We start from the raw sequence: 19,908 nt of genomic DNA, 5'->3' as shown, positions 1-19,908 counted from the left end.
TCTATAAATATTCCCCAAATCCAACACCTGACAATCATGTACAAGTAAGCTTATATTGAATCTAAAGTATTTTAAACTAATAATTCCCGACATATACAAAGCAATACTCTAACCATTGTATTAAGTAGCTCATTTATCATTCAAAAAACTCGAAATGTGACTAAATCACACGATGCATTATAGATGAAATCTTACTTCTGACCAATATGAATCTTGAGCCGAAAAAGAAAAAGAAATCAAGGCTACCAGGACTAATCATTAAATTATTATCTGGTAAGAAATTATCTACATATATATTACAATATTTATGGAACAAGCACAATGATTATAGCTTATTTAGATAGAGCACCTCATTAACATACACACACACACACACACCTGTGGTTGTTGATCAACTTTTCTTCCAATCTAGACAAAAATATATATGGGTATCATGAATATATATCTAAGTTTTTTTAAGGTCAATGGGCATTTAATTGATAAAACTTTACTAGCCGTATTATTAAGTTAATGTCCAAAAAATTGGGGTATTTATTAGGAAAACTTCAATTTAGGGGTATTAGGTAATTTTTCCAAAATAAAGTGCACCTGCCAAACCATTATCACTTTTCCGGTAAAAATATTGAAATAGCAAATTCTATATTAATTCCTTTAAAAAACATAGTGACTATTATAATGAGAGAAGGTGGAGTAGAAGTGGTTAGACACCAAAATTTGGATCTCACAAACGCCCTCACCTTTGTTTAAATTTTATAAGTAGCGTCATTTTGATTAAAAACCAAAAAAAATTGCAAACCACATCCTTATAATCACATTCATTAGTTTTTAAAATTATAAAAATATCCTTTTTTATTATGTAATTTTCAAAATATTTTACTCAATATTTTATAATGAGAGAAGGTGGGGTAGAAGTAATTTGCAATCAAAATTTTGGAATCTCATAAATGCCCCATCTTTCCATCTCAACTTAATATTTGTTAGGATTATTTTCATAAAGATAAGTAAAATTATAATCTCATGGTCCCTCTAACTGAAGAGTAGGCGATTAAAGCAGAGAGCTTCTATTGCCACAACAACTTTTGTAACACCACCCCAATTTGTGTGCTAATTCTTTGGTAATTTACACATGAATTGGGATAGTGTAAGCAAAAGTTGGTGTGGCAATAGAATCTCTCTTGAAAAAAAAAACTTGAAGACCAGTAAAAAACAAAAAACAAAAAAACTAGTTTATTATTTAAAATTAAATAAATAAGTCTCCTACTTTTAAAATTACATATTAGGACAGAAAAAGAAGAAGACTTTACCCTGCCCCCTTAAAAAAAATTGAAAAACAAATGAAATGGAACACTATTAATTGGAGGCTTCCCTTCCTAAGCTCTTGAGGAAAGAGCCAGTCTTAATGATCTCACGCACTCGCTTGTCTGTGAAACGAATGATATTGTGGACCCATGCACCTGATATGGCCCCACAGATGGGCCCCACTATATAAACCCATATTCCATCGTAGCGGTTCGATACAATTGCTGGACCCAAACTCCGAGCTGGGTTCATTGATGCACCCGAAATGGGCCTGTCACGATCATATAAAAACCACCTTATATATTTATAACTCTTTGAACAAATAATGCTAAATGCATTAAATCTCATCCATTCATTGTGTTAGTGATTGGTCCAATTGTGATGTAAATGAAATTGGACTGAGTTGGTTTCGATTCAACTAGATTTAATTTGACTTTAAAGCCAGTTTGATTCGAATAGAATTAAGGCATTTTAAAATACAAAACTTCCAATATAAGATTTATGGCAAATTTAACACTAAACAATTTCTTAAGCTATAATCTTTTAGAAAAATTATACACCAACTCTTCATTGAAACATGCTGACAAATGAAATTAATATAATATGCCACCCCAGAGCATTCTTTTATAAAAAAAAGTCCCAGAAAAAATTTATTTCTTCTTAAATTTGTATGAGAGAGAGAGAGAGAGCAAATAAATCACACATAATTTTAAAATTATTAATAAATGTAAATCAATCCAATCAAATTGAAATCTTATTAAATTAGTAAGGCTAGTCTGACTTAAAAATTAAGAAATGAAGGCATATACGTCTAGATTGAGTTTTTTTTTTTGATAAAAATAAGTCAAGATTGAGTTGAACATGAATCTATAATAATGTGAACTATTTTATTGAAATAAATAAATACCCGGCGAAAAGCACATTTAGTAGGACAGTTGCACCCACAGCGAGACCCGCAAGCTCTCCAATCTGCAATAATTTAAAATAATTATGATAATGTTAGCCTCCTTAAGCTCTCCATTACTTTAACTTCTCTCGGTTGGATATTTTGAAATACCCCTTGGGTTTGTTTCTTGGGAAATATATTTGAGGTAGACCGAAGACTTCCAAACTGATGATGCAAGTTTGATTCCATCTTTGTTTTCACCCTCTTAATTTCCAAAAACCTATATTACTTTTCTCTCTTTTTTTCCCCAAAATTTAGTCTTCCACTTTGAGAATGGTTTTTTTTTATTATCAGGCCGACCTTGCTATTTTTTTTTTCCCCTAAAAAAATATTGTTTAAAAAAAAAATATGGTCTTCAACTCTTGATGTATGTGATTTAGCTTTAAAAAATTATTTTTCTTGGGATTGGATGATTCATTCTGAGAAGTAAACTGATCATAGAAAATATTTTCTGAGAAAATGTTAAAAAGAGAATTGGTGTATAGTTTTGAAGTTGGGATAGCCATGACTCATGAGAGAACAACAGAAAAAGATGGGAACATCAGATTGAGTTAGAAAATATTATCCCATCAATAGGAGGAAATTTTTTCTCACAGAAAAAGATTTTCCCGTGAACGTACAAAATTATAGTCTTGCAAATCACACTTTCTCATAAAGATAATTTCCTCAATCATATGGACGATCATTGATTTAAAGGAGTGACCTCTTCCTCAATATCTCGGATGAAGAGATCGAAAATGATGAGTTTTTGGAGAAACAATCAAGGATTTTTGGGAAGAGGTTGAAGATGGGGGTATTTAGATGATTTTCATTAGTCTCTCAAGGAAGACCACAGTCAATATGTATGTTAAAATTACTTTGAAATGCAGTGTTTTTAAAATTGGACCACACTAATGGTCCTACCATATTAATTTTATCCTATTTTGTAATAAAAATCAATTTGGTTAGTGAACCCTCAAGTTTTGATAATAAAAATGTAAATTAAATTGATTCAACTAAGTTGAACCAATGATCACAATGGTCTGACCAATTTGACAAATTTTCGGTTCAATCATCGATTTGGTTTTTCAAAAAATTGTGAAATTGTACATAAGTATATTAAGTGGTATAGAAGAACTAACTGCACAATTATCAGTGGCGACACCCGAGATAACGAACATGAGATAGAAGGAGATGATGAACTCAAGCACCAGAGATTGTATGTCCGAACCAGTCGGTATTGTTCCTGGGAAGTGCTCGTGCTTTCCACCAAATAATAATCTTAGGGTTCCACTTGCCAACGTCGATCCAAGAACTTGAGCTGATATATACGCCGGCACCTTTTATGCAACAAAATTGAAATAAATAAGTAAATAAGAGGTATTAAGAAGAAGAAGAATATTTGAGTGAAAAATTAGTCACAATTTATATATTTTAAGGCATGTAAAGTTTGGTCCAACAGATTTTCATTTATTAAATTCTTTAAATATATTTAATTAATTTATCTGTGGAACTGTCAACCTTGGATCCATATAATCTTTTATTTTCATAAGGAATAACATTACTCCTACTATTAAGGTTTGAATATTAAAGAATCCCCTATATGAAACTCATACTAATTATATTTATCATAAAGTTTATCTTGAAATATTTTCCCTATGTTGTATTTCAAATCAAATTTATAAAAGTTAATGGTACATAATGTAGGTTTGATTATCAAAATAATCTTTTCAGATAGAAATTATAGTCTTTCAAAAAAAATCTTACATTGAAAAATAAATACTTCAAAATACTATATTTTAAAATTTTCACAAACAGAGAATTTAATAGATTCGATGATAATCAACAGTTCGTTCAAATATCTCAATTATTCTTGATCCAAATCAATTATATCACAAAATTCACACAAAAATGGTTTGACCATCGGTTCCATCGATTTGGATTTTAAAACATAGAAAGCCTACCATTGTAATCAACCCTATGTATCTCCCCTTTTTTTCTCTCAATCTACTTATTGCCCATTGCCTCCCAATTTTATTTTATTTTTTTATTTTGGCTAGACAAGCAAGATTAGTATCAATAATTAATCAGTGAATGAAAAATTGCGATTAATTGGGAGATGTTAATTACGTTGTCCAATATAAACCCTTTTCATTTTTGAAGAAATGAATTTAAATCATCATACCTGTTTCCACGAAAATCTTCAACAAGTGGCAAAGGCAATGGTGACAGCAAGATTGAAGTGAGCACCAGAAATGTGACCGACGGAGTATACCATGGCCATCACCACTAGTCCCCACACTAGGGCTGTCAACGGATAGATATCCGATCGGATAGTGTTATATCCGAATTCGAATCCGAAAATTTTTAGTACTATCCGAATTCGAATTCGAATCCGATCGGATATCACTAACGTATATTCGAATTCGTATCCGAATAAATTATCGGATATCCGATATTATCCGATTCGAATACGAAATCTATAATTCGAAAACTATCCGAAAATATCCGAAATTTATCCGAAAAAAAAAAAAAAACCAAAGAAAATCAAATGGGTTTTGAGAGAGAGATTTCGAACGATTCACCTGTCAATGGACGCCGATGCCGAAGGTGAGCCGTTGAGAAAGATTCCGACAGTGAGGGGTTGAGATGGTGGAAAACGATGAGGGATGAGGGCTGAAGACGATGAGATTTTACTCTGTGTGTGAGTGAAATTCCACCTATTCGAATCTGTAAAAAAAAAAAAATTGATTTTCTTATTTTTTTCAACTCCATTCGAATTTGAATAAAAAAAATGGGGATTTATTCTACGTGAGAGAGAGAGAGAGAGAGCATCGTTGATGCTCTTCGGCCGGAGAAGACGACGGTTATGAAGTTCGTACCGTCGAAAAAATGGGTTTTATTGAGAGAGAGAGAGAGAGAGAGAGAGAGAGAGAGAGAGAGTACGTACCTGCATACTCGCCGGCCGGAGAAGGAGTCGCAACCCCGCACGGTCGAAACCCCACCCTCGTTCCGTTTACTTCGAATGGTTCGTGTGGTTGAGGAGGGTTTCGACTGGTTCGTGTGGTTGAGGGTGAGTCGGTGAGGGAAGATAAAAAAAAATTAAAATTTTGTTGTAAAACACGAATATACAGGATATGTATATATATATAAATGTTTTGTTGTAAAACATGAATACAGAATACATATATATATCGGAGCGGATATTATCGAATTCGGATATTGCGATATCCGAATTCGTATCCGAAATTGATTCGAATTTTAAAATAACATTCGAATCCGAATCCGATATCCGAAATTTTCGAATAATATCCGAAATTTCGAATTCGAATTCGAATTCGGATTCGAATTTCGGCTATCCATTGACACCCTTACCCCACACTATGGAAATCCTGGGGAATGTCACCACTTTGTCTTTGCTAAGATTCACCACAACCGACGCACACCTTGCGAATATTATAAAATATGTCCCTACCACTTCTGCTATCAACTGTATCCAATTTAATAAATCCATTTTATTTTATTGTCTTCTAATTTTAATACAATAACAAATACTAATCTTTCATTCCATAATTGATGTTTAGGTGAACGTTGCTAATAAGAAAATATATGAAGACTTGTGCCTTTATTGATGAAAATATGTTTGAGATAGAGTGGAACAAGTTTGATAGTCCCACCCCACTATTGGTATATATAAGGGATAGAAGATGATGATGTTGTTGTTGATGTGACAGAAGTAGAAATATTTGGAGGGATGTCTAAATATTGTGAATTAGAAAAAAATATATATATTTGTGACTTCAAATACCAAAAAATGAGGAATATTACCTTTTGCAAGAAAGGCAAAGAGAAACAAAAGCCAAATCCTTCATGGGTATTCGATGCGTGGGAATTCTGATTCTCTTCCTTATGAACTTCCTCACTACCATTTAAATTAACAAAAACTCCGTCTTCCATGGACTTTGTATGGTTTCCATTAGCACCAGAGATTTCAGCCATCAAAGAAAAAAGGAAATGAAACACAAAGAAAAGAGAGAAGAGAGGAATCTTAAGTCTCAAGTCCTATTGAGGAAGTGAACAAAAGCATAGAACAAGTACATTATATTGAGACCTAAGGTACCATAAATCAAGAAGAGGAAGAAAAGTGGGTCAGAAGGAGAGAGAAATTTTGATTTGATATTTTCATTTTATTTAGATTTTTCTTATCTGGATTCATGATAAGCGTTTGAGTAAATATGGTTGAAAAGTGTGAAAGTCTTTGTTTGAGAAAAGAAAACATTCAAAGCTACCGAAAATATAGAAAATTATTTTGGTTTCATTAAGTTAGAAACATTGATAATAAATAAGAGAGAGAGAGAGAGAGAGAGAGAGAGATTTACCATCTTTTTATTCCAAGAATTATTTTTATTTAAATCTGATGTTTTGCTTATTTGATAATCCTATTTCTTAACTTATTGGGAATAAAATTACTAATTTGTCATAGAATTGAAAAGAGTTGATAAGAATTTGAATCAAGTCGTTTTGTACATAATAAATTTCAGACTTGAATTAATACATAGATAGCAACTACGTTGTAATCAATATGACCCAAAGCAGATGTGAACACTATTTCACTAATAGAAGATGTGATCCTGAACAAAATGCAATAGAAGTCAATATAATTCGTCTAGCCGACCCCATATATTTGGAATAAGACTTTAAAGATGAATGACTGAAACCCTCGTTTTCATAGTTTAAGCACGAACCCACCCATGAAGCAGATATTAATATTCTTTCACTAATAGAAGATGTGACCTTAAACAAAATGGAATAGAAGCAAATATGATTCATATAGCCAACCCAAAATCTTTGGAATAAGAATTTAAAGATGAATGGATGAAACCCTTGTTTTCTTAGATTAAGCACGTACCCATCCATTAAAAAGGAGCCAAACATACAAAATTTTCAAATTTTGTTCCTCAAGATGGATGTATTATAATAGTTAGAGTTTAGGAATAGGTGTAGGTTAGAATCAGAAGCATACCACCATATCAGTAAATAGGTTGGAAAATGACAAAAAAGGGAGAAGCGGTGAACCTGTGACGATAATCCGACATATCTACCTTAATTTTTTTTTCTTTGGTCTCTCATAACTAGCCTCTTTAGAGTTCAAAGAAATTTTCTTACCTGAGTAGAAATCAAAACTGGAGAGTTGTTTCAGAAAAAGAAGTAGAAAAAAAATTGAAGGTAACTACTTCACACTCCACACAACTTAATTTCACTGTCAGTGTGTTACAAGGTTGGAGTGGCTATATAAACTATCCTTCTAAATAATAATAATAAGATGTACTAATATTCGTAAACATTACCAAGTTGGCTAGCCAACACCTTCCCATGCACTTATGTAAATGTGATCTTTGATAAACCTGCCTTGGCATTTGGGGTAAAACTTTTGTAACTCAAACCAGCTAAAGAAAGCACAACAGAACTGATGTGCAAATGCAATGGCTTCAATTGGGAGGAAATAATCTTGTTCAAAGTCAATTGCAGAAAACATTTCCTCAAGTGAAGCATCAAGGGTAGGGGCGGAGCTAGTAAGGAAATATTGTTCAAAGTAAATTGTAGAAAACATTGCCCCCGCGCCCCCCACCTTCAGTTTTTTGTTGATGACGTTGCTTTTTGACTGGACCTTCTCATCTACTAATTGGAAATGACCTAAATATCATTTTCTTTAACTTCTAACCAAAAACCTCTGAATGGCTCTCTAAAACCATTCGTCTTGAAGTTCTTCAACTATACAACTAACCATAGTTTGCCTCTACTACAAGAAAATCCTGGCTCCGCCCCTTATCAGGGGCCAATCTAACACAACATTGACTTCGAAATAAAATCCCAACAATTTCTTAAGAAAACATTGAAACTTTACAAAGGAAAAAATTTACCATTTCACAAACCTCATATGAAAAACTCAAATGCTTTAAAAAAATGCAAATAATGTGTAACATTGAAACTTTTGAAATATGTTGTGACTCCAAAGTAGAACTTTTCTTAGATAGAAATCTTAGAATGAGACAATTGAATGTTTTTATAAGGGAAACAACAAGGTTTTGGAAAAATAAGAAAAAGGTAACACCGACTCTTCTAAAAGAACATTAGCCCAAATGGGTAAATCTAACATTTCTGAAAGTCTGAGCAGGAGTAACTCGAATGCTTTCAATTGGAAAATAAGAATTCTTTTTAAATGTAAAGAAATATTGATATAAAACACTTCTGAAAGATTGTTTGAACTTCAAAGGGGAACCGTACCAATTTTGACCATACCAAAAAGAGAAAATTGCATGTTTTCAAAAGGGAAGTAAGCGAGCTTTTGAAAAAAAAAACGGTGAAACTAACATTTTACTTAGAAAGGAGAAATAGACCAATTTAAAAAATCATATAAGTAAATTTTTTTAAAATCATTTTAACAAAGAAAGGAGAAAGCTTTTTAAAAGTAAAGAAAGTGTAACACTGACATTTGAAAAATGTTAGAAGTCAAATAGAGAATCAACCATTTTCAAAAAGTCTTAAAGAAACTCCAAGGCAAATCTCTACCTTTTGTCAATGTATTGGCATATTCTCTTATTACAGGCAAGATGCTCTACTCCGAACGAATTCCAACTTCTAAATTACTATTCATATCTCTAATTCACTATTCACATAATAAAAAATAATAACGTTGCTATTGGCAACCCAACTTTACTTATTACACCCCAAGTTAAATATATAAAATTTGTTATTGGCAACCCAACTTTACTTGTTACACCCCAATTTAAATATTAAAAAAAAAAAAAATCCACTAATGAAAATAATTAAAAATTAATTTTATTTTGTTTAGATTTCTATTGATTGAATCGACCGTATTTCAATTTGGTCTGATCATCTTATGTTTAGTAGAAAATATAAATATATACATTTAAATTAATTTTAAAAAAATTTAAAAAAAAAATGAATATTCATGATCAAACTTATTTTCAATTACACTTTTTTCGTCAATTTTGTTCGAATAATTGATTAAATCTGATTTTTAAAATATTTTTATAAATATTTAATAAAATAATTTAAAGTCTTGAATAATAATTGAAAATAAATAAGAGACAAAAATTATATTTAAAACATATTTTTATTGAAAAAGGGAATTCAAAAATGGTGTTTATGTAAAATGATGGGGACACAATTGGTATTTGTACGAGATGAATAGTGAAATACAAATCTCTATTATTTTGCAACTAGAGGAGAAAGCCGAAACTTTTAACCCACGTAAGCCAAAAATATTTGTCTACGGTGTGGGTTCCCTCAAGTAATAATTGGGATGCCTATGACAGCACCCTTACATAAAAGAGTTGGTGTGGCAATAAAAATTCTCTTACCTTTTCCTTTCTGGCGCGCCCGCTAAGTGCTTAACGGTTCTCTGGTTTAAACTTCAAAGAACCGGTTTACGATTCCGGTTTAAACTAGCCAATCCGATCTGACTCGGTTATCTTAAATACGTAGAATATACGATTTACCTTCCGTGTCATTAATGGAGGAAACTAAGGCTGTGTTTGGATTGAGGGAAAGGGAGGGAAGAGAAACTCATTAAGGGAAGAGAAGGGAAGGGAAGAGAAGACTAGTTTCTCTTCACCCTGTTTGGATTGAAAGAGAAGAGAAGAGAAAGAATCAAGTTTCTCCTGTTTGGTTATGATTCATAAGAGAAGAGAAGAGAAATTATTCTTGTTAAATGACTATTATACCCTTCATAGTCTAAAGAACAAAATTGTATTTATGTAATGATACAAAATATAAACACCTAAACTTATTTATAAAGAATATGATAAATATTCATCTTCCAACCAAATATCATACTAAGAAATTATTTTTAGTCCAAATGACTATTATACCCTTCATAGTTTACAAATAATCATTGCACTTAAATTAATAGCAACTTTATTTATTTAGGAAAAACTACTTAAGGGACCCTTGCAGAAGGATTTTTTAATGTTGAACTCACTACTGTTTATTGACGAGTTAACTTTTTATTTACTGACGAACTTGACGCTTTTTTAATTACTGTCAAGTTCATCATTTTTTCAAATAAAAAGTTGTGAAGTCGACATTGATAAAATCCACCCATTTCCAATTTTCGAGTTTTTTTGACTAAAGAACCAAACCAGCCCTAATGTATCTCTTAAGGAGAAGAAAGCAATAAAAAGTCGACTATGGCATTGCTGCTGCAGCAATCCTCAATGCCAATGTCACTCTCACTGATCTCCCGCACGTCCTCTACAACCTCCAATTCAATGCAACCGTAAATGCCAATGTAGTTGGATTGAAGGGGGGTGGGATTGTCAATGTTAAATCTCTTAGATGGGGAGAGGTTGAGGATGTGGGATCAATTGGAGAAGTGTTTGATGTTATCTTAGGTTACCTCTTCGAACCTCTTCTTAGTACTCTTCGATTTTTCTTAAATGGAGACAATGATGTCATGTTCTTGATGGCTCATTTGAAGAGGTGTTTTGATTTTGTTTACTTTAAAAAGGCAAGGAAGATGCTTGAAGTTATGAAGATTCACTCGGATCCTCTATCACCTGGATCTCAAATTGGTGTCGTGGTTTACATTCTTGCCGGGAAACATAAAACAATGTCTGTTCAATGATCATTTTGGGTGATTTCGATAGATGATGAGATCAAGTGAAATTTATTAATTCGAATTTTCCAAGCGAAATCAATTCAAATTCTGAAATCAAAGCGAAGAACTTGATTTATAATCACAATTGACATGTTAAGATACATGGATCCAGAACAATTTGACAAACATTTATTACATGACACCAAATTTTTCACTATAAAGATCAATCAATCAATCACCATTTCCGTTAAGTTAGATGGCGAGTATATCGAATTCATGGGGCATGAAGTCTTCGCTTGGTCTGTAGTATTTGTTGGGCGAGTATAAGCTTAAGTTGGCAACTTGGCCTGTGTACAAGCATGCAAACCTCTCCACCTACATAAATAATGTGCAAACAACCATAATCATGAGTCACATATCAATCAAATTAAAAGAAGAAAAAATTATAAGATAGCAGTAAGACCAACTTTTTTTCATGGACCTAAAAGTTGTGTTCATTGATATTCACTCTGTTCACACAAGCAAGATGAAATCATCTTACTATACAAGATCATTATGGGGTGGAATATAACGTTTATGGTTAAAATTGAATTATCTGAAATGTATACAGCATCCATTGTAAAAGCATTTGAGTAAAATATGTTCTAAATAAAATTGGGTGGTGGTTTTACTATAGTGAGATGTTGGCATCCAAATTTCGTTCAATTGCAAGCCGAAAAAGAATTTGCGAGTAAAAATATAATATATAATGAGTAACAAATAAATAACTTGACCCCCAATGGAAGCAAAGAGAAACAAAATCACAAGTCCATTTCCCACAAAAAAACATTTGGGAAGTATATGATCTCTAATAGAGTCGGGTTTAAGCTTTCATACTTTAGCAAAATAGTGAACTCATGCCTCAGTCAGTAACAAAGCTGGCCAGAAGTATGCAATAACATCAATGGTGATGGAGTCATTTGACAAACAAAGAGCGGAGAAGAATCACAAGAAAGCCTCATACCTAATGTTTTGGTTACACCAAAAACAAAATTCTTCCCATTCTATAGTTCTCAAAATTTGAATTGTTGTTCCCACATACTATGGATAAGGCAGTAATGATGATGCTTGTACATGCATGTAGAACTAAAAGTACTTCAACCAAGGATAATGAATGATAAACAAAAAATTCCAAAAGTCAGCCCAACTGAAATGAGATCCCTCTAAAGTGAATTACCTCAAAGAGGGCACTCAGTTTGGAGTCCTCAACATCACCATTGATGTTCCGCACAAATAATGTTCTAGAAGGATGCTCCCCATATGGATGTTCCCCAGCAACTGCTCCCACACCATTTGGAATTCCATAATGGATGGTTCCATTTCCAGTAATACCATTAAAAATACTCACTTTTATTGAAAATTAATTTGCACTGTTCATTTTCTTTTCAATTTCAGAAAAAACCAAAGAGAGTTAAAGATACATCAATTTAAACAAAACAAAAAGGATCTGTTTTCAGAAAAAACATGTACTCAATTTACAGCTGATTACTTGCTGGAAATAAACAACTAAAGCCAACAAATCATTTATTAACACATGACCTTCTCCTCCTTGAAAGAAAACTTAAATATGTAAGGGTAACTGTCAGTGGTAAAAGCAAATAAATTATATTTATTGCTTACCTTATGATGGCATTCCCGTTGGACTTCTTGATGACACAGACGAACCTTCTCCCTTTGAGACTAACAATAGAAAGGAAACAATAAATAATTGGTCATAGTGAAGTTAGTAATGGCAGAATCCATCAACAAGAATTTCATAATACTAAAAAAAGTTAGTAATGGTCATAGTGAAGTACTCAATTTATGATACTAAAAAAAGTTTAACCATCAACATATCTTTAGAGCAAAATAAGATACTATTGAAAAAATTTAAGGAAAATCTTAACACTAAGATATTTATCATAAAATCCCACATTAAACAGCATTTTTTAACCAAATCACAAACAACATAAAGGCTAAAAAAATAACCATAGGCCTACATAAAAAGGGTTTTATTATTATTTTAAATGTAAAACACACGTTTAAAATGTACATATATATATATATATATATATAGAAAAAGACAATATTTTTTTGAAAATTGTTTTTACACGACCCAATAATGGCCTTTGTGGTTCGAGCAGGTCTCCTTGTAGCATCTGCACATGTTAAATTCAATATATACTTGCCAACAAAAAAAAAATCTGGCCCAATCTCTCCATCCTAATGTGTAACAAAACCATTCTAAGAAAAAGGTAACAAAAATGGCCAATTCAGTGTATTTCATAGCCATTTATTTTTCTCAAGTGCTTCCTCAATGGGTATCACTACTAAAGTTGCAGTCACACAAACTTTCTTAGTTCTACCTATTGAGTTTATTTTATACAGCCATGCTTACCACATTAAATGAGGGAAGAGACAGAGATATAATGACACACATAAAAAGTATGTGCAATTGGAAGAGAGGAAAAATAAGATCTTACCTGGCCCTTGATGATTCTACCAGCATGGTCATATTCAACCTCTCTCTCACTTTGCTCAAGAAGAAGCTCTCTTGGAATCTCTCCTTCTGTTGCTGCATTGCCATACTTCTCCATAATGGTGTCTTTTGTTTTAGACTTCAAATTCTCCTTGATAACCTTATAATTCTTGTACAGCAATTCAGCTTGAGAGGGAGCTGTCTGCATGTGAATATCTTGTCCTTTCTCAAAAGCTTCCCAAGAATGAGTGTTGAGCTGCTTAACTCTAAGGCTTGACCACTTGTTCTGTACTGATTATCTCCCTGAAGGACATTAAATAAACAAATATCAGGCACCAAGATTTAATAAAGTTTTTACGAAAAAAGAGAGCATTGAACACATTGATAGAATGTCTGAGTTTGGCAAGGCACTCACTAGATAAAACTTCTCATTCAGAAAATAAAATCTGACATAAATTGGATGGACCGGTGACTAAGAGCCTATCATTTGGACGGACCTGGAGGATAGGAATGCACACCATGTGTAAAATATAGACTATAGATATGGACCCATATTGAGACAGACTGTGTTTTCTATGCAATACCTTGGGTTAATCTTAGCTTGTGTTTTGGTGTATAAAACAGACTGTCGTGATCTTTGTTCTTTAAAGTCCTTCGATTTTTGTATTATAAGGAAGAAGTTCCAAATGAAAGCAAGATAGAATGACGCCTAGAATTCCACTATAATTGAAGAACTCGACTTTGATTCAGAAATAATTCGAGCCTAACTAGAAACACTCATCAAAATCATCTAGTTTTGGTAGCACAAAGGCCTGGTTTTTCCAGCAAATATATTGGGGTGCTTCTTGTTTGTGCACTACACACATCATAGGTGGGTGTAAACTCTGATCCCCTATTAAGCTTTCCAATTTGTATCACTTTTCTCCATGCTGGCCTGTTTTTCCAAAAGATTTGAAAGGTTGATAGGGAATTCTTTTGGAAGGCAAGGAGGATAGTTCATACATCCACCTATGGGTTGGAAATATTTGCCCATTCTTAAAAACAATTGGGTCTTGGGGTTGAGATTGTTCAATAACATGAACATTGTTCTCTTAGGAAAAAGGTTATGGGGGTCTAGAGAAGAATGTGAGGTGCTTTGGACAATGGTTATAAGAGGGAATGGGAGCATGACATCCTAGTCCTTATAGTTTGGGTGTTTTGAAGAGGTACCTCCAATATTTATGGAGAATTCAAGAATGGTGCCATTTCGAAAAATTCCTTCCCTTCCATTGTGCCATCTTAGACGAAAATGGTGATTGTGCAAGGGATTGTTATGTCATAGAGAATGGCTTTGGTTCTTGTGATATACACCAAAATAGAATTTTAACAATTGGGAAATGGAAATTTTGTGGAGGCTTTTGGAGATTATCCAAGATACGATGGTGACCATCGATGAAGGGGACTGGCAACCATACAGATGGAATCCTCGCTTAAATTCCTTAGTAAAATCATTCCACCAAAAGATACAATTTAGGGGCAATATCTCCTTTCAATCCAAACTTATTTGGAAAATTGAGGTTCCATCTAAAGTTGTTATCTTAATGTGGGTCGTAGTCTTGGGCAAAATTGTTGTCACCGATCACCTTATCAAGAAGAAGATTACCATTTGGGGAAAACCTAGATCACCTTAAAATGACTAAATTCCAAAACTATTGGTTTTTTGAAAAAAAATCAGAAGAATGAGAGAGAGAGAGAGAGAGAATACCTCAGGTCGTCTCCTACTCGAGGTCGCCGCCGTCGTTCCACCTCTCTAGGGTTTCTTCGCTTCCTTCGTTCTACATCTCTAGGTTTCAGAAATTTGATTTTTATTTAGTTGGGATGTAAGCAGTAATGGTTGGTGTGCCAATAAAACGTTTCTTTGGAAATTTTGAAAATGATAAGGGCAAAATTGGAATGAAAAATTTTCCCTCTTCTCTTCCCTCCTCGTCTCTCCATTTTTAGAGAGAACAAAATTTTGAGTTTTTTCCCTTCCCTTCCCTCCATTTTTCATCTCTTCCCTCCCCACTTAACAATCCAAACAGCAGAATGGAAGAGAAAATATGATATTTTCTCTTCCCTTCCCTTCTCTTCCTTCAATCCAAACAGACTGTAAAAGAAGAATTAGAGACTTTGGAATCTAGGGTTTCTCTTCTCTCTCTAGACCAAGAACAAGAACATCACCACTTCACTCAAAATTCTGCTTGTAGTCCGGTAATCGTTCTCCATTATCCCAAAGATCTCTAATTTGTGTTTTTTTTTTCCTTTTCGGGAATATTTGATTCTGTTTTGGTGGAATTGACCTGAATTGCTTTGATCGATTGATTGATTGGGATGTACTGGTTTAGGGGAATTCTTATTTGGGGCCATAGAGCTTATTTGAATCTTCGTTTCTGAAAATTACTTCTCTTGAGTTGGTTTTGAATGAAGAGAGTTAAGGGTCTGTTTGATTCACCCTTTTTTTGGGGCACAAAATGATAATCTGAGTTGGATCGAACTTAGGAGATCTACAAGAGATGTTACTTCAGATAACTCCCAGTCATTGAAATTCCTCTTAAAGTCCAAATCCCAAGAATATGTGCTTCCGTTTCGAATTAGACAATGTTTCACAGAGTTGTTCTTTTTCAACGAACAAGCGAGGATGAAAATTGAGTTGCTAGAGACGAATCACCGCATCAAACATTCTCCCAAAATCCAACCTTGTCCCCCACCCCTACTCTGAATCTAATCCCCCTATCAATTCCTTTCAAAATACCTTTTCACACATAACAATCATACGAACCTCTAGCCTCACCACTATACTAACCAAACCTCTTATCCCCATGTTTAGCCTGAACCACCCTCCTCCACAAACTGCCTCTTGGGTTAGTGTTTTTTTGTTTTGTTTTTTTTTTTATTTTTTTATTTTTTTATTTTATTTTCAGGGTGGGGGTGTTGTTGCTTCAATTTAACAATTCAAGTTTTTTGTTCATTTATTCGTGTTATATTTTAATATGGGAATTATGATTATGGTTTGAAACTTGGGTATTGAAATGTTGATTGATTGGATATTTGATGGTTAGGCATCCATGGTAGTTGAGAAGCATACCGAAGACAACACATCCATAGCGGCTGTTTGCTTCCGAAGCCACGAAAACACTCAGCCCCCAGGAATTAACGTTGAGACACCTCAAAATATTGCAAAGGAGAATCATCGACTAAGAAGTTTAGATGTCGGTCATTCAAAACAAGGCAGATGCTTCTACTATGACTCACCACTTTTGGAAGAAATTGGGGTTGGGATACCTGTTTCCATTCCTCCAATGTCGGAAAGTGAGCACAACGAATGGAGTAGAGGCTTCTGCTCAAATGGCAACTACTTCCCTAATAAGGACATGTGGTGGAATCAATTTGTTGAAGAAGATAACGGGCTAACCATGTGGGATGTAGTACTCGAGATATTACTTGTGGCCCGAGGGAAAGTGAGCGCTCTTGCTTCGGGCAATGTCCATGAATGTGGGATTTCATGGTTATCAAGCCATCTTCTTGAGCAGGCATGGAAGGATATGGCTCAAATTCTCACTGAGACAAATTTTGGTAATACAAAAGAAATTATCGAAGCAGAACCACCAAAATGGTTGCCTGACAGTTCTGCTTCAGCTTGTCTGTATTGTAGCATGCATTTCCACCCTGTTATGTGCTCCAGGCATCGCTACCGATTTTGTGGTGGGATATTTTGTAGTGAGTGCTCTAAAGGGAGGAGTTTGTTGCCGGTGACGTTCCGAATGGGGGACCCACAACGGGTCTGTGATGTCTATTGTGTACGGCTCGAGTCTGTCCAACCGTACTTAATGGACCACGTAAGTCGTGCTTCACAATTGCCAACTCATGATCTGACAGATCTCAGTACTTTGAGATCTTGGGTTAACTTCCCATGGGGACAATCCTTGGAGTATGAGATTTACAAGGCCACAAACACGATTTGGGGTTATAGTAAGGTATGCTCACTGGTCTAAAGCTTTTGTTTAAAATGTCTTGCAATTTACTTCGTTCCCCCTTCCCGCGTGACACCCAAAAGAGGGATGGATGTGTTAGCTTCACCAAGGAATCTGCTTGCATGTCTTAGCAAAGTAGTGGAACTAGAGGTATTTTTCGTCTTTCATAGCTTGATAGGTACCTTGTATTAACCAACCAACTACTCCAGAAGACTGATCTGTTCGAGAGGGGGAGAACTATGAATATAAGAGGGTTAGGGGGCTTAACTGAGGTATGAAAAACTTGAGAGTGGAGGAAAATATACATTTAACACTCCCCCTCACCCAAAAGGGTGGAAAGACTTTAACTTGTGACCTATATGAACCTAGTGCTCTGATACCATATTAACCTACCAACTACCCCAAAAGACCGAGCTGTTAGAGAGGGGGGGTGAGGGAGAACTATGAATATAAGAGGGTCACAAGGCTTAATTGGGGTATGAAACACCTGAGAGTGGAGGAAAATATACACTCAACACTCCCATTCACCCATATGGGTGGAAAGAATCCAACTCGTGACCTATACGAACCTAGCGCTTTGATACCATTATTAACCAACCAACTACTCCAAAAGACCACTCTGTTGGAGAAGTAGGGAACTATGAATATAAGGGTCACAGGTCTTAACTGGGGTATGACACACTCGAGTGAAGGAAAATATACACTCAATACCTTGAAGGACCTTACAAATGCCTGTGATCTTTATTGGTTGAAGACGGTTTCACTTTTGCATACCTGTAAACTGTTAAAAAGCCAGCTGAAATTTTGGAAACATGAACAAGGGCCCCTGGTCTCTCCTAAAAAATCCTTAAAAACTATGATGATTTATGTTGTTTTTCATTTCATTTATACTATTGTCTCAGGGTTTGTTGCTTGTAATACAAACCTGTTTGCACGTGCACTTGATGTACTAGTCTTTCTCAACTGGTAAAAATGCATTGCAATCATGTCATAACACCATGTAACAATTTGTTGTCTTGCTAAGAAAGAAAAAGCTTACTTACTAGACTATCAAGATAACTCCAAAAATTGAAAAATCTCATCATACAGGATCCAATAAAGTTGGTCGGTTCAAATAGTGTTTCAAATAACAAATCAAGTAAACTGTCATGAGTTTTGTGAATAGTTTTAAGCACACAATTTTAAATGTTCTGTTTTCAAGATAAGATTTTTTGGAAACAAATTACTTTCATTAATAGGGAAGTTCAATAAAACCTAAAAATGTAGAATTAATAAGAAATTTTATATAACCTTTTAAACTGATTTTAAAGGGTTTGACTTGTCTGAGTTGATAAAATTAAGTTTTCGAGTTTGAGTATGATGGAGATGATTGGACACCTATAACAAAGACCTTGGGTTTGTTTCTACTACCTGCAATTGCAAAGATGCACCCTCCAGTTCAGATTTTCCAACAAATTATTTCTCAACAAATTGTTTGCTTGTGTTCAATTGTACATGGAAAATTGCAACAAAATCACTTTTACATAGTTGTTTAACCATTTTTGGAAAATCATTTTCTACTATTAATTTTTTGTGCAAGTATTATATCTTGCACCGTAGGACCCAAAAATTCAAGTAAGCTATGAGTTCATGGAAGAAAATGGGATTTGTAAAGTTATAAAACCATTCTCATCCGGACCATTCATATTGCACCAATCAGCATGTATACCGAGACATACACGAAATATATTAATCGTGTCAGGTGGAAGTATCAAGATTGGATCCTATCTAATTAAGGAAAGAATCTTGATATAAAAGGATCAATTCTTTCCACGTGGATATTTATTTTATTTGGATAAGGATCGATTTAGTAGTTAGGGAGGGGGGATCATAATTCCTTTTTAGGATGAGAGTTTTATCTAATTAAGGGGAATTGTTGTTGATAAAAATGGGTGCTAATGAACCAATCGTGTAACACTACGTGCTAACCAACAGTTGAGAATGTGACTATCATCTGGAGAATGATATCCATTGGTTTAAATTTAGGAACTCAGTGGCCATCCATTCTAAACACAAAAAATAATTCTTTTTGAATTATTTTTTTAAAATCTTTTTTAATCTGATCTAGACAATGAATCCAACAGGATTGAATACTGATTTTATTTTCAATTTGGTATTTTATGCACTTTTCAAAAAATGCTACAGTGAGCTAAAGGAAAATCAAGCTTCAGAGGATCTGCTCCCAAATTTCTCACCAATTTGCATGATTGGATGTCTTGTCTATTTCCATACAAGTGGCGCCAAGTCATTGGATTCATCAGCCTAGCATCATTTTGCATTAACAACAAATCTCGATTCTTTAAATGGGAAGAGACATTGGAAACGGAATCTGAAAAAAAAAAAAAAAAAAAAAAAAGGATTCGTAGATGTAGGCATCTTTGTTGAATCATGTAAATCTCGTTGTTCTCTATTTTTAAGAATTTTTTTTTTCTCTTTTTGTTATTTTTGTGATTTCTTTGTGGGCTTTGATCAAAATTTGGATCCCGAGGTGGATTGCAGATTTTTACGTCTGTAAGATTCATTCACTTTTTCTTTA

At 34.0% G+C, this 19,908-nt stretch overlaps 2 protein-coding genes and 1 pseudogene across 6 annotated transcripts; 1 reads left to right on the top strand and 2 right to left on the bottom strand.

Annotated features, from left to right (window-relative positions):
* Window positions 1–1,262: 1,262 nt before the first annotated feature.
* On the bottom strand, window positions 1,263–6,277 carry LOC147390556 (aquaporin NIP1-1-like; annotated as a pseudogene). The gene is made up of 6 exons (XR_015170318.1): window positions 6,053–6,277; window positions 5,594–5,714; window positions 4,410–4,513; window positions 3,367–3,564; window positions 2,207–2,268; window positions 1,263–1,570 (listed from the first exon to the last, which is right to left on the bottom strand). The product of XR_015170318.1 is annotated as an aquaporin NIP1-1-like (transcript).
* Window positions 6,278–10,953: 4,676 nt separating this feature from the next.
* On the bottom strand, window positions 10,954–15,244 carry LOC147390555 (pre-mRNA-splicing factor SLU7-B-like). Of its 3 annotated transcripts, none has more exons than XM_086458290.1 (5): window positions 15,089–15,244; window positions 13,349–13,647; window positions 12,507–12,566; window positions 12,064–12,164; window positions 10,954–11,222 (listed from the first exon to the last, which is right to left on the bottom strand). In XM_086458290.1, exons 2-4 carry the CDS (start codon window positions 13,550–13,552, stop codon window positions 12,078–12,080), a joined length of 351 nt encoding a protein of 116 aa, XP_086314416.1. In that variant the 5' UTR covers window positions 13,553–13,647; window positions 15,089–15,244; the 3' UTR covers window positions 10,954–11,222; window positions 12,064–12,077. The 3 variants fall into 3 exon arrangements, with proteins under 3 accessions (XP_086314416.1, XP_086314415.1, XP_086314414.1); XM_086458289.1 differs by lacking the exon at window positions 12,064–12,164 and adding an exon at window positions 13,760–13,841 and having other exon boundaries at window positions 15,089–15,189; XM_086458288.1 differs by lacking the exon at window positions 12,064–12,164.
* A 343-nt stretch (window positions 15,245–15,587) lies between these two features.
* Window positions 15,588–19,894, top strand: LOC147390554 (uncharacterized). Of its 2 annotated transcripts, XM_086458287.1 has the most exons (3): window positions 15,588–16,223; window positions 16,422–17,336; window positions 19,518–19,894. In XM_086458287.1, the coding sequence occupies exons 1-3, from the start codon at window positions 16,182–16,184 to the stop codon at window positions 19,518–19,520; spliced, it is 960 nt and encodes a 319-aa protein (XP_086314413.1). In that variant the 5' UTR covers window positions 15,588–16,181; the 3' UTR covers window positions 19,521–19,894. The 2 variants fall into 2 exon arrangements, with proteins under 2 accessions (XP_086314413.1, XP_086314412.1); XM_086458286.1 differs by lacking the exon at window positions 19,518–19,894 and having other exon boundaries at window positions 16,422–19,508.
* Window positions 19,895–19,908: the final 14 nt, after the last annotated feature.

This window comes from Akebia trifoliata, chromosome 11 (genome assembly GCF_017979445.1).
Source record: "Akebia trifoliata isolate Shusen 1 chromosome 11, ASM1797944v1, whole genome shotgun sequence".
Classification (NCBI taxonomy): domain Eukaryota; kingdom Viridiplantae; phylum Streptophyta; class Magnoliopsida; order Ranunculales; family Lardizabalaceae; genus Akebia; species Akebia trifoliata.
Note: the sequence above shows the minus strand (reverse complement) of the source record. Positions and strands in the feature narration are given on the sequence as shown.

What these genes read in the sequence shown, in the direction of transcription:
- LOC147390554 (XM_086458286.1), top strand. Translation starts at nt 16,182, where the DNA reads ATGTTTAGCCTGAACCACCCTCCTCCACAAACTGCCTCTTGG. An exon ending in CTCCACAAACTGCCTCTTGG is followed by an intron (nt 16,224 to 16,421) that starts GTTAGTGTTTTT and finishes TTTGATGGTTAG; the next exon opens with GCATCCATGGTAGTTGAGAA.
- LOC147390555 (XM_086458288.1), bottom strand. Translation starts at nt 13,552, where the DNA reads ATGCAGACAGCTCCCTCTCAAGCTGAATTGCTGTACAAGAATTATAAG. An exon ending in GTAGAATCATCAAGGGCCAG is followed by an intron (nt 12,567 to 13,348) that starts GTAAGATCTTAT and finishes TTCTATTGTTAG; the next exon opens with TCTCAAAGGGAGAAGGTTCG. An exon ending in AACGGGAATGCCATCATAAG is followed by an intron (nt 11,223 to 12,506) that starts GTAAGCAATAAA and finishes TTATTTATGTAG; the next exon opens with GTGGAGAGGTTTGCATGCTT.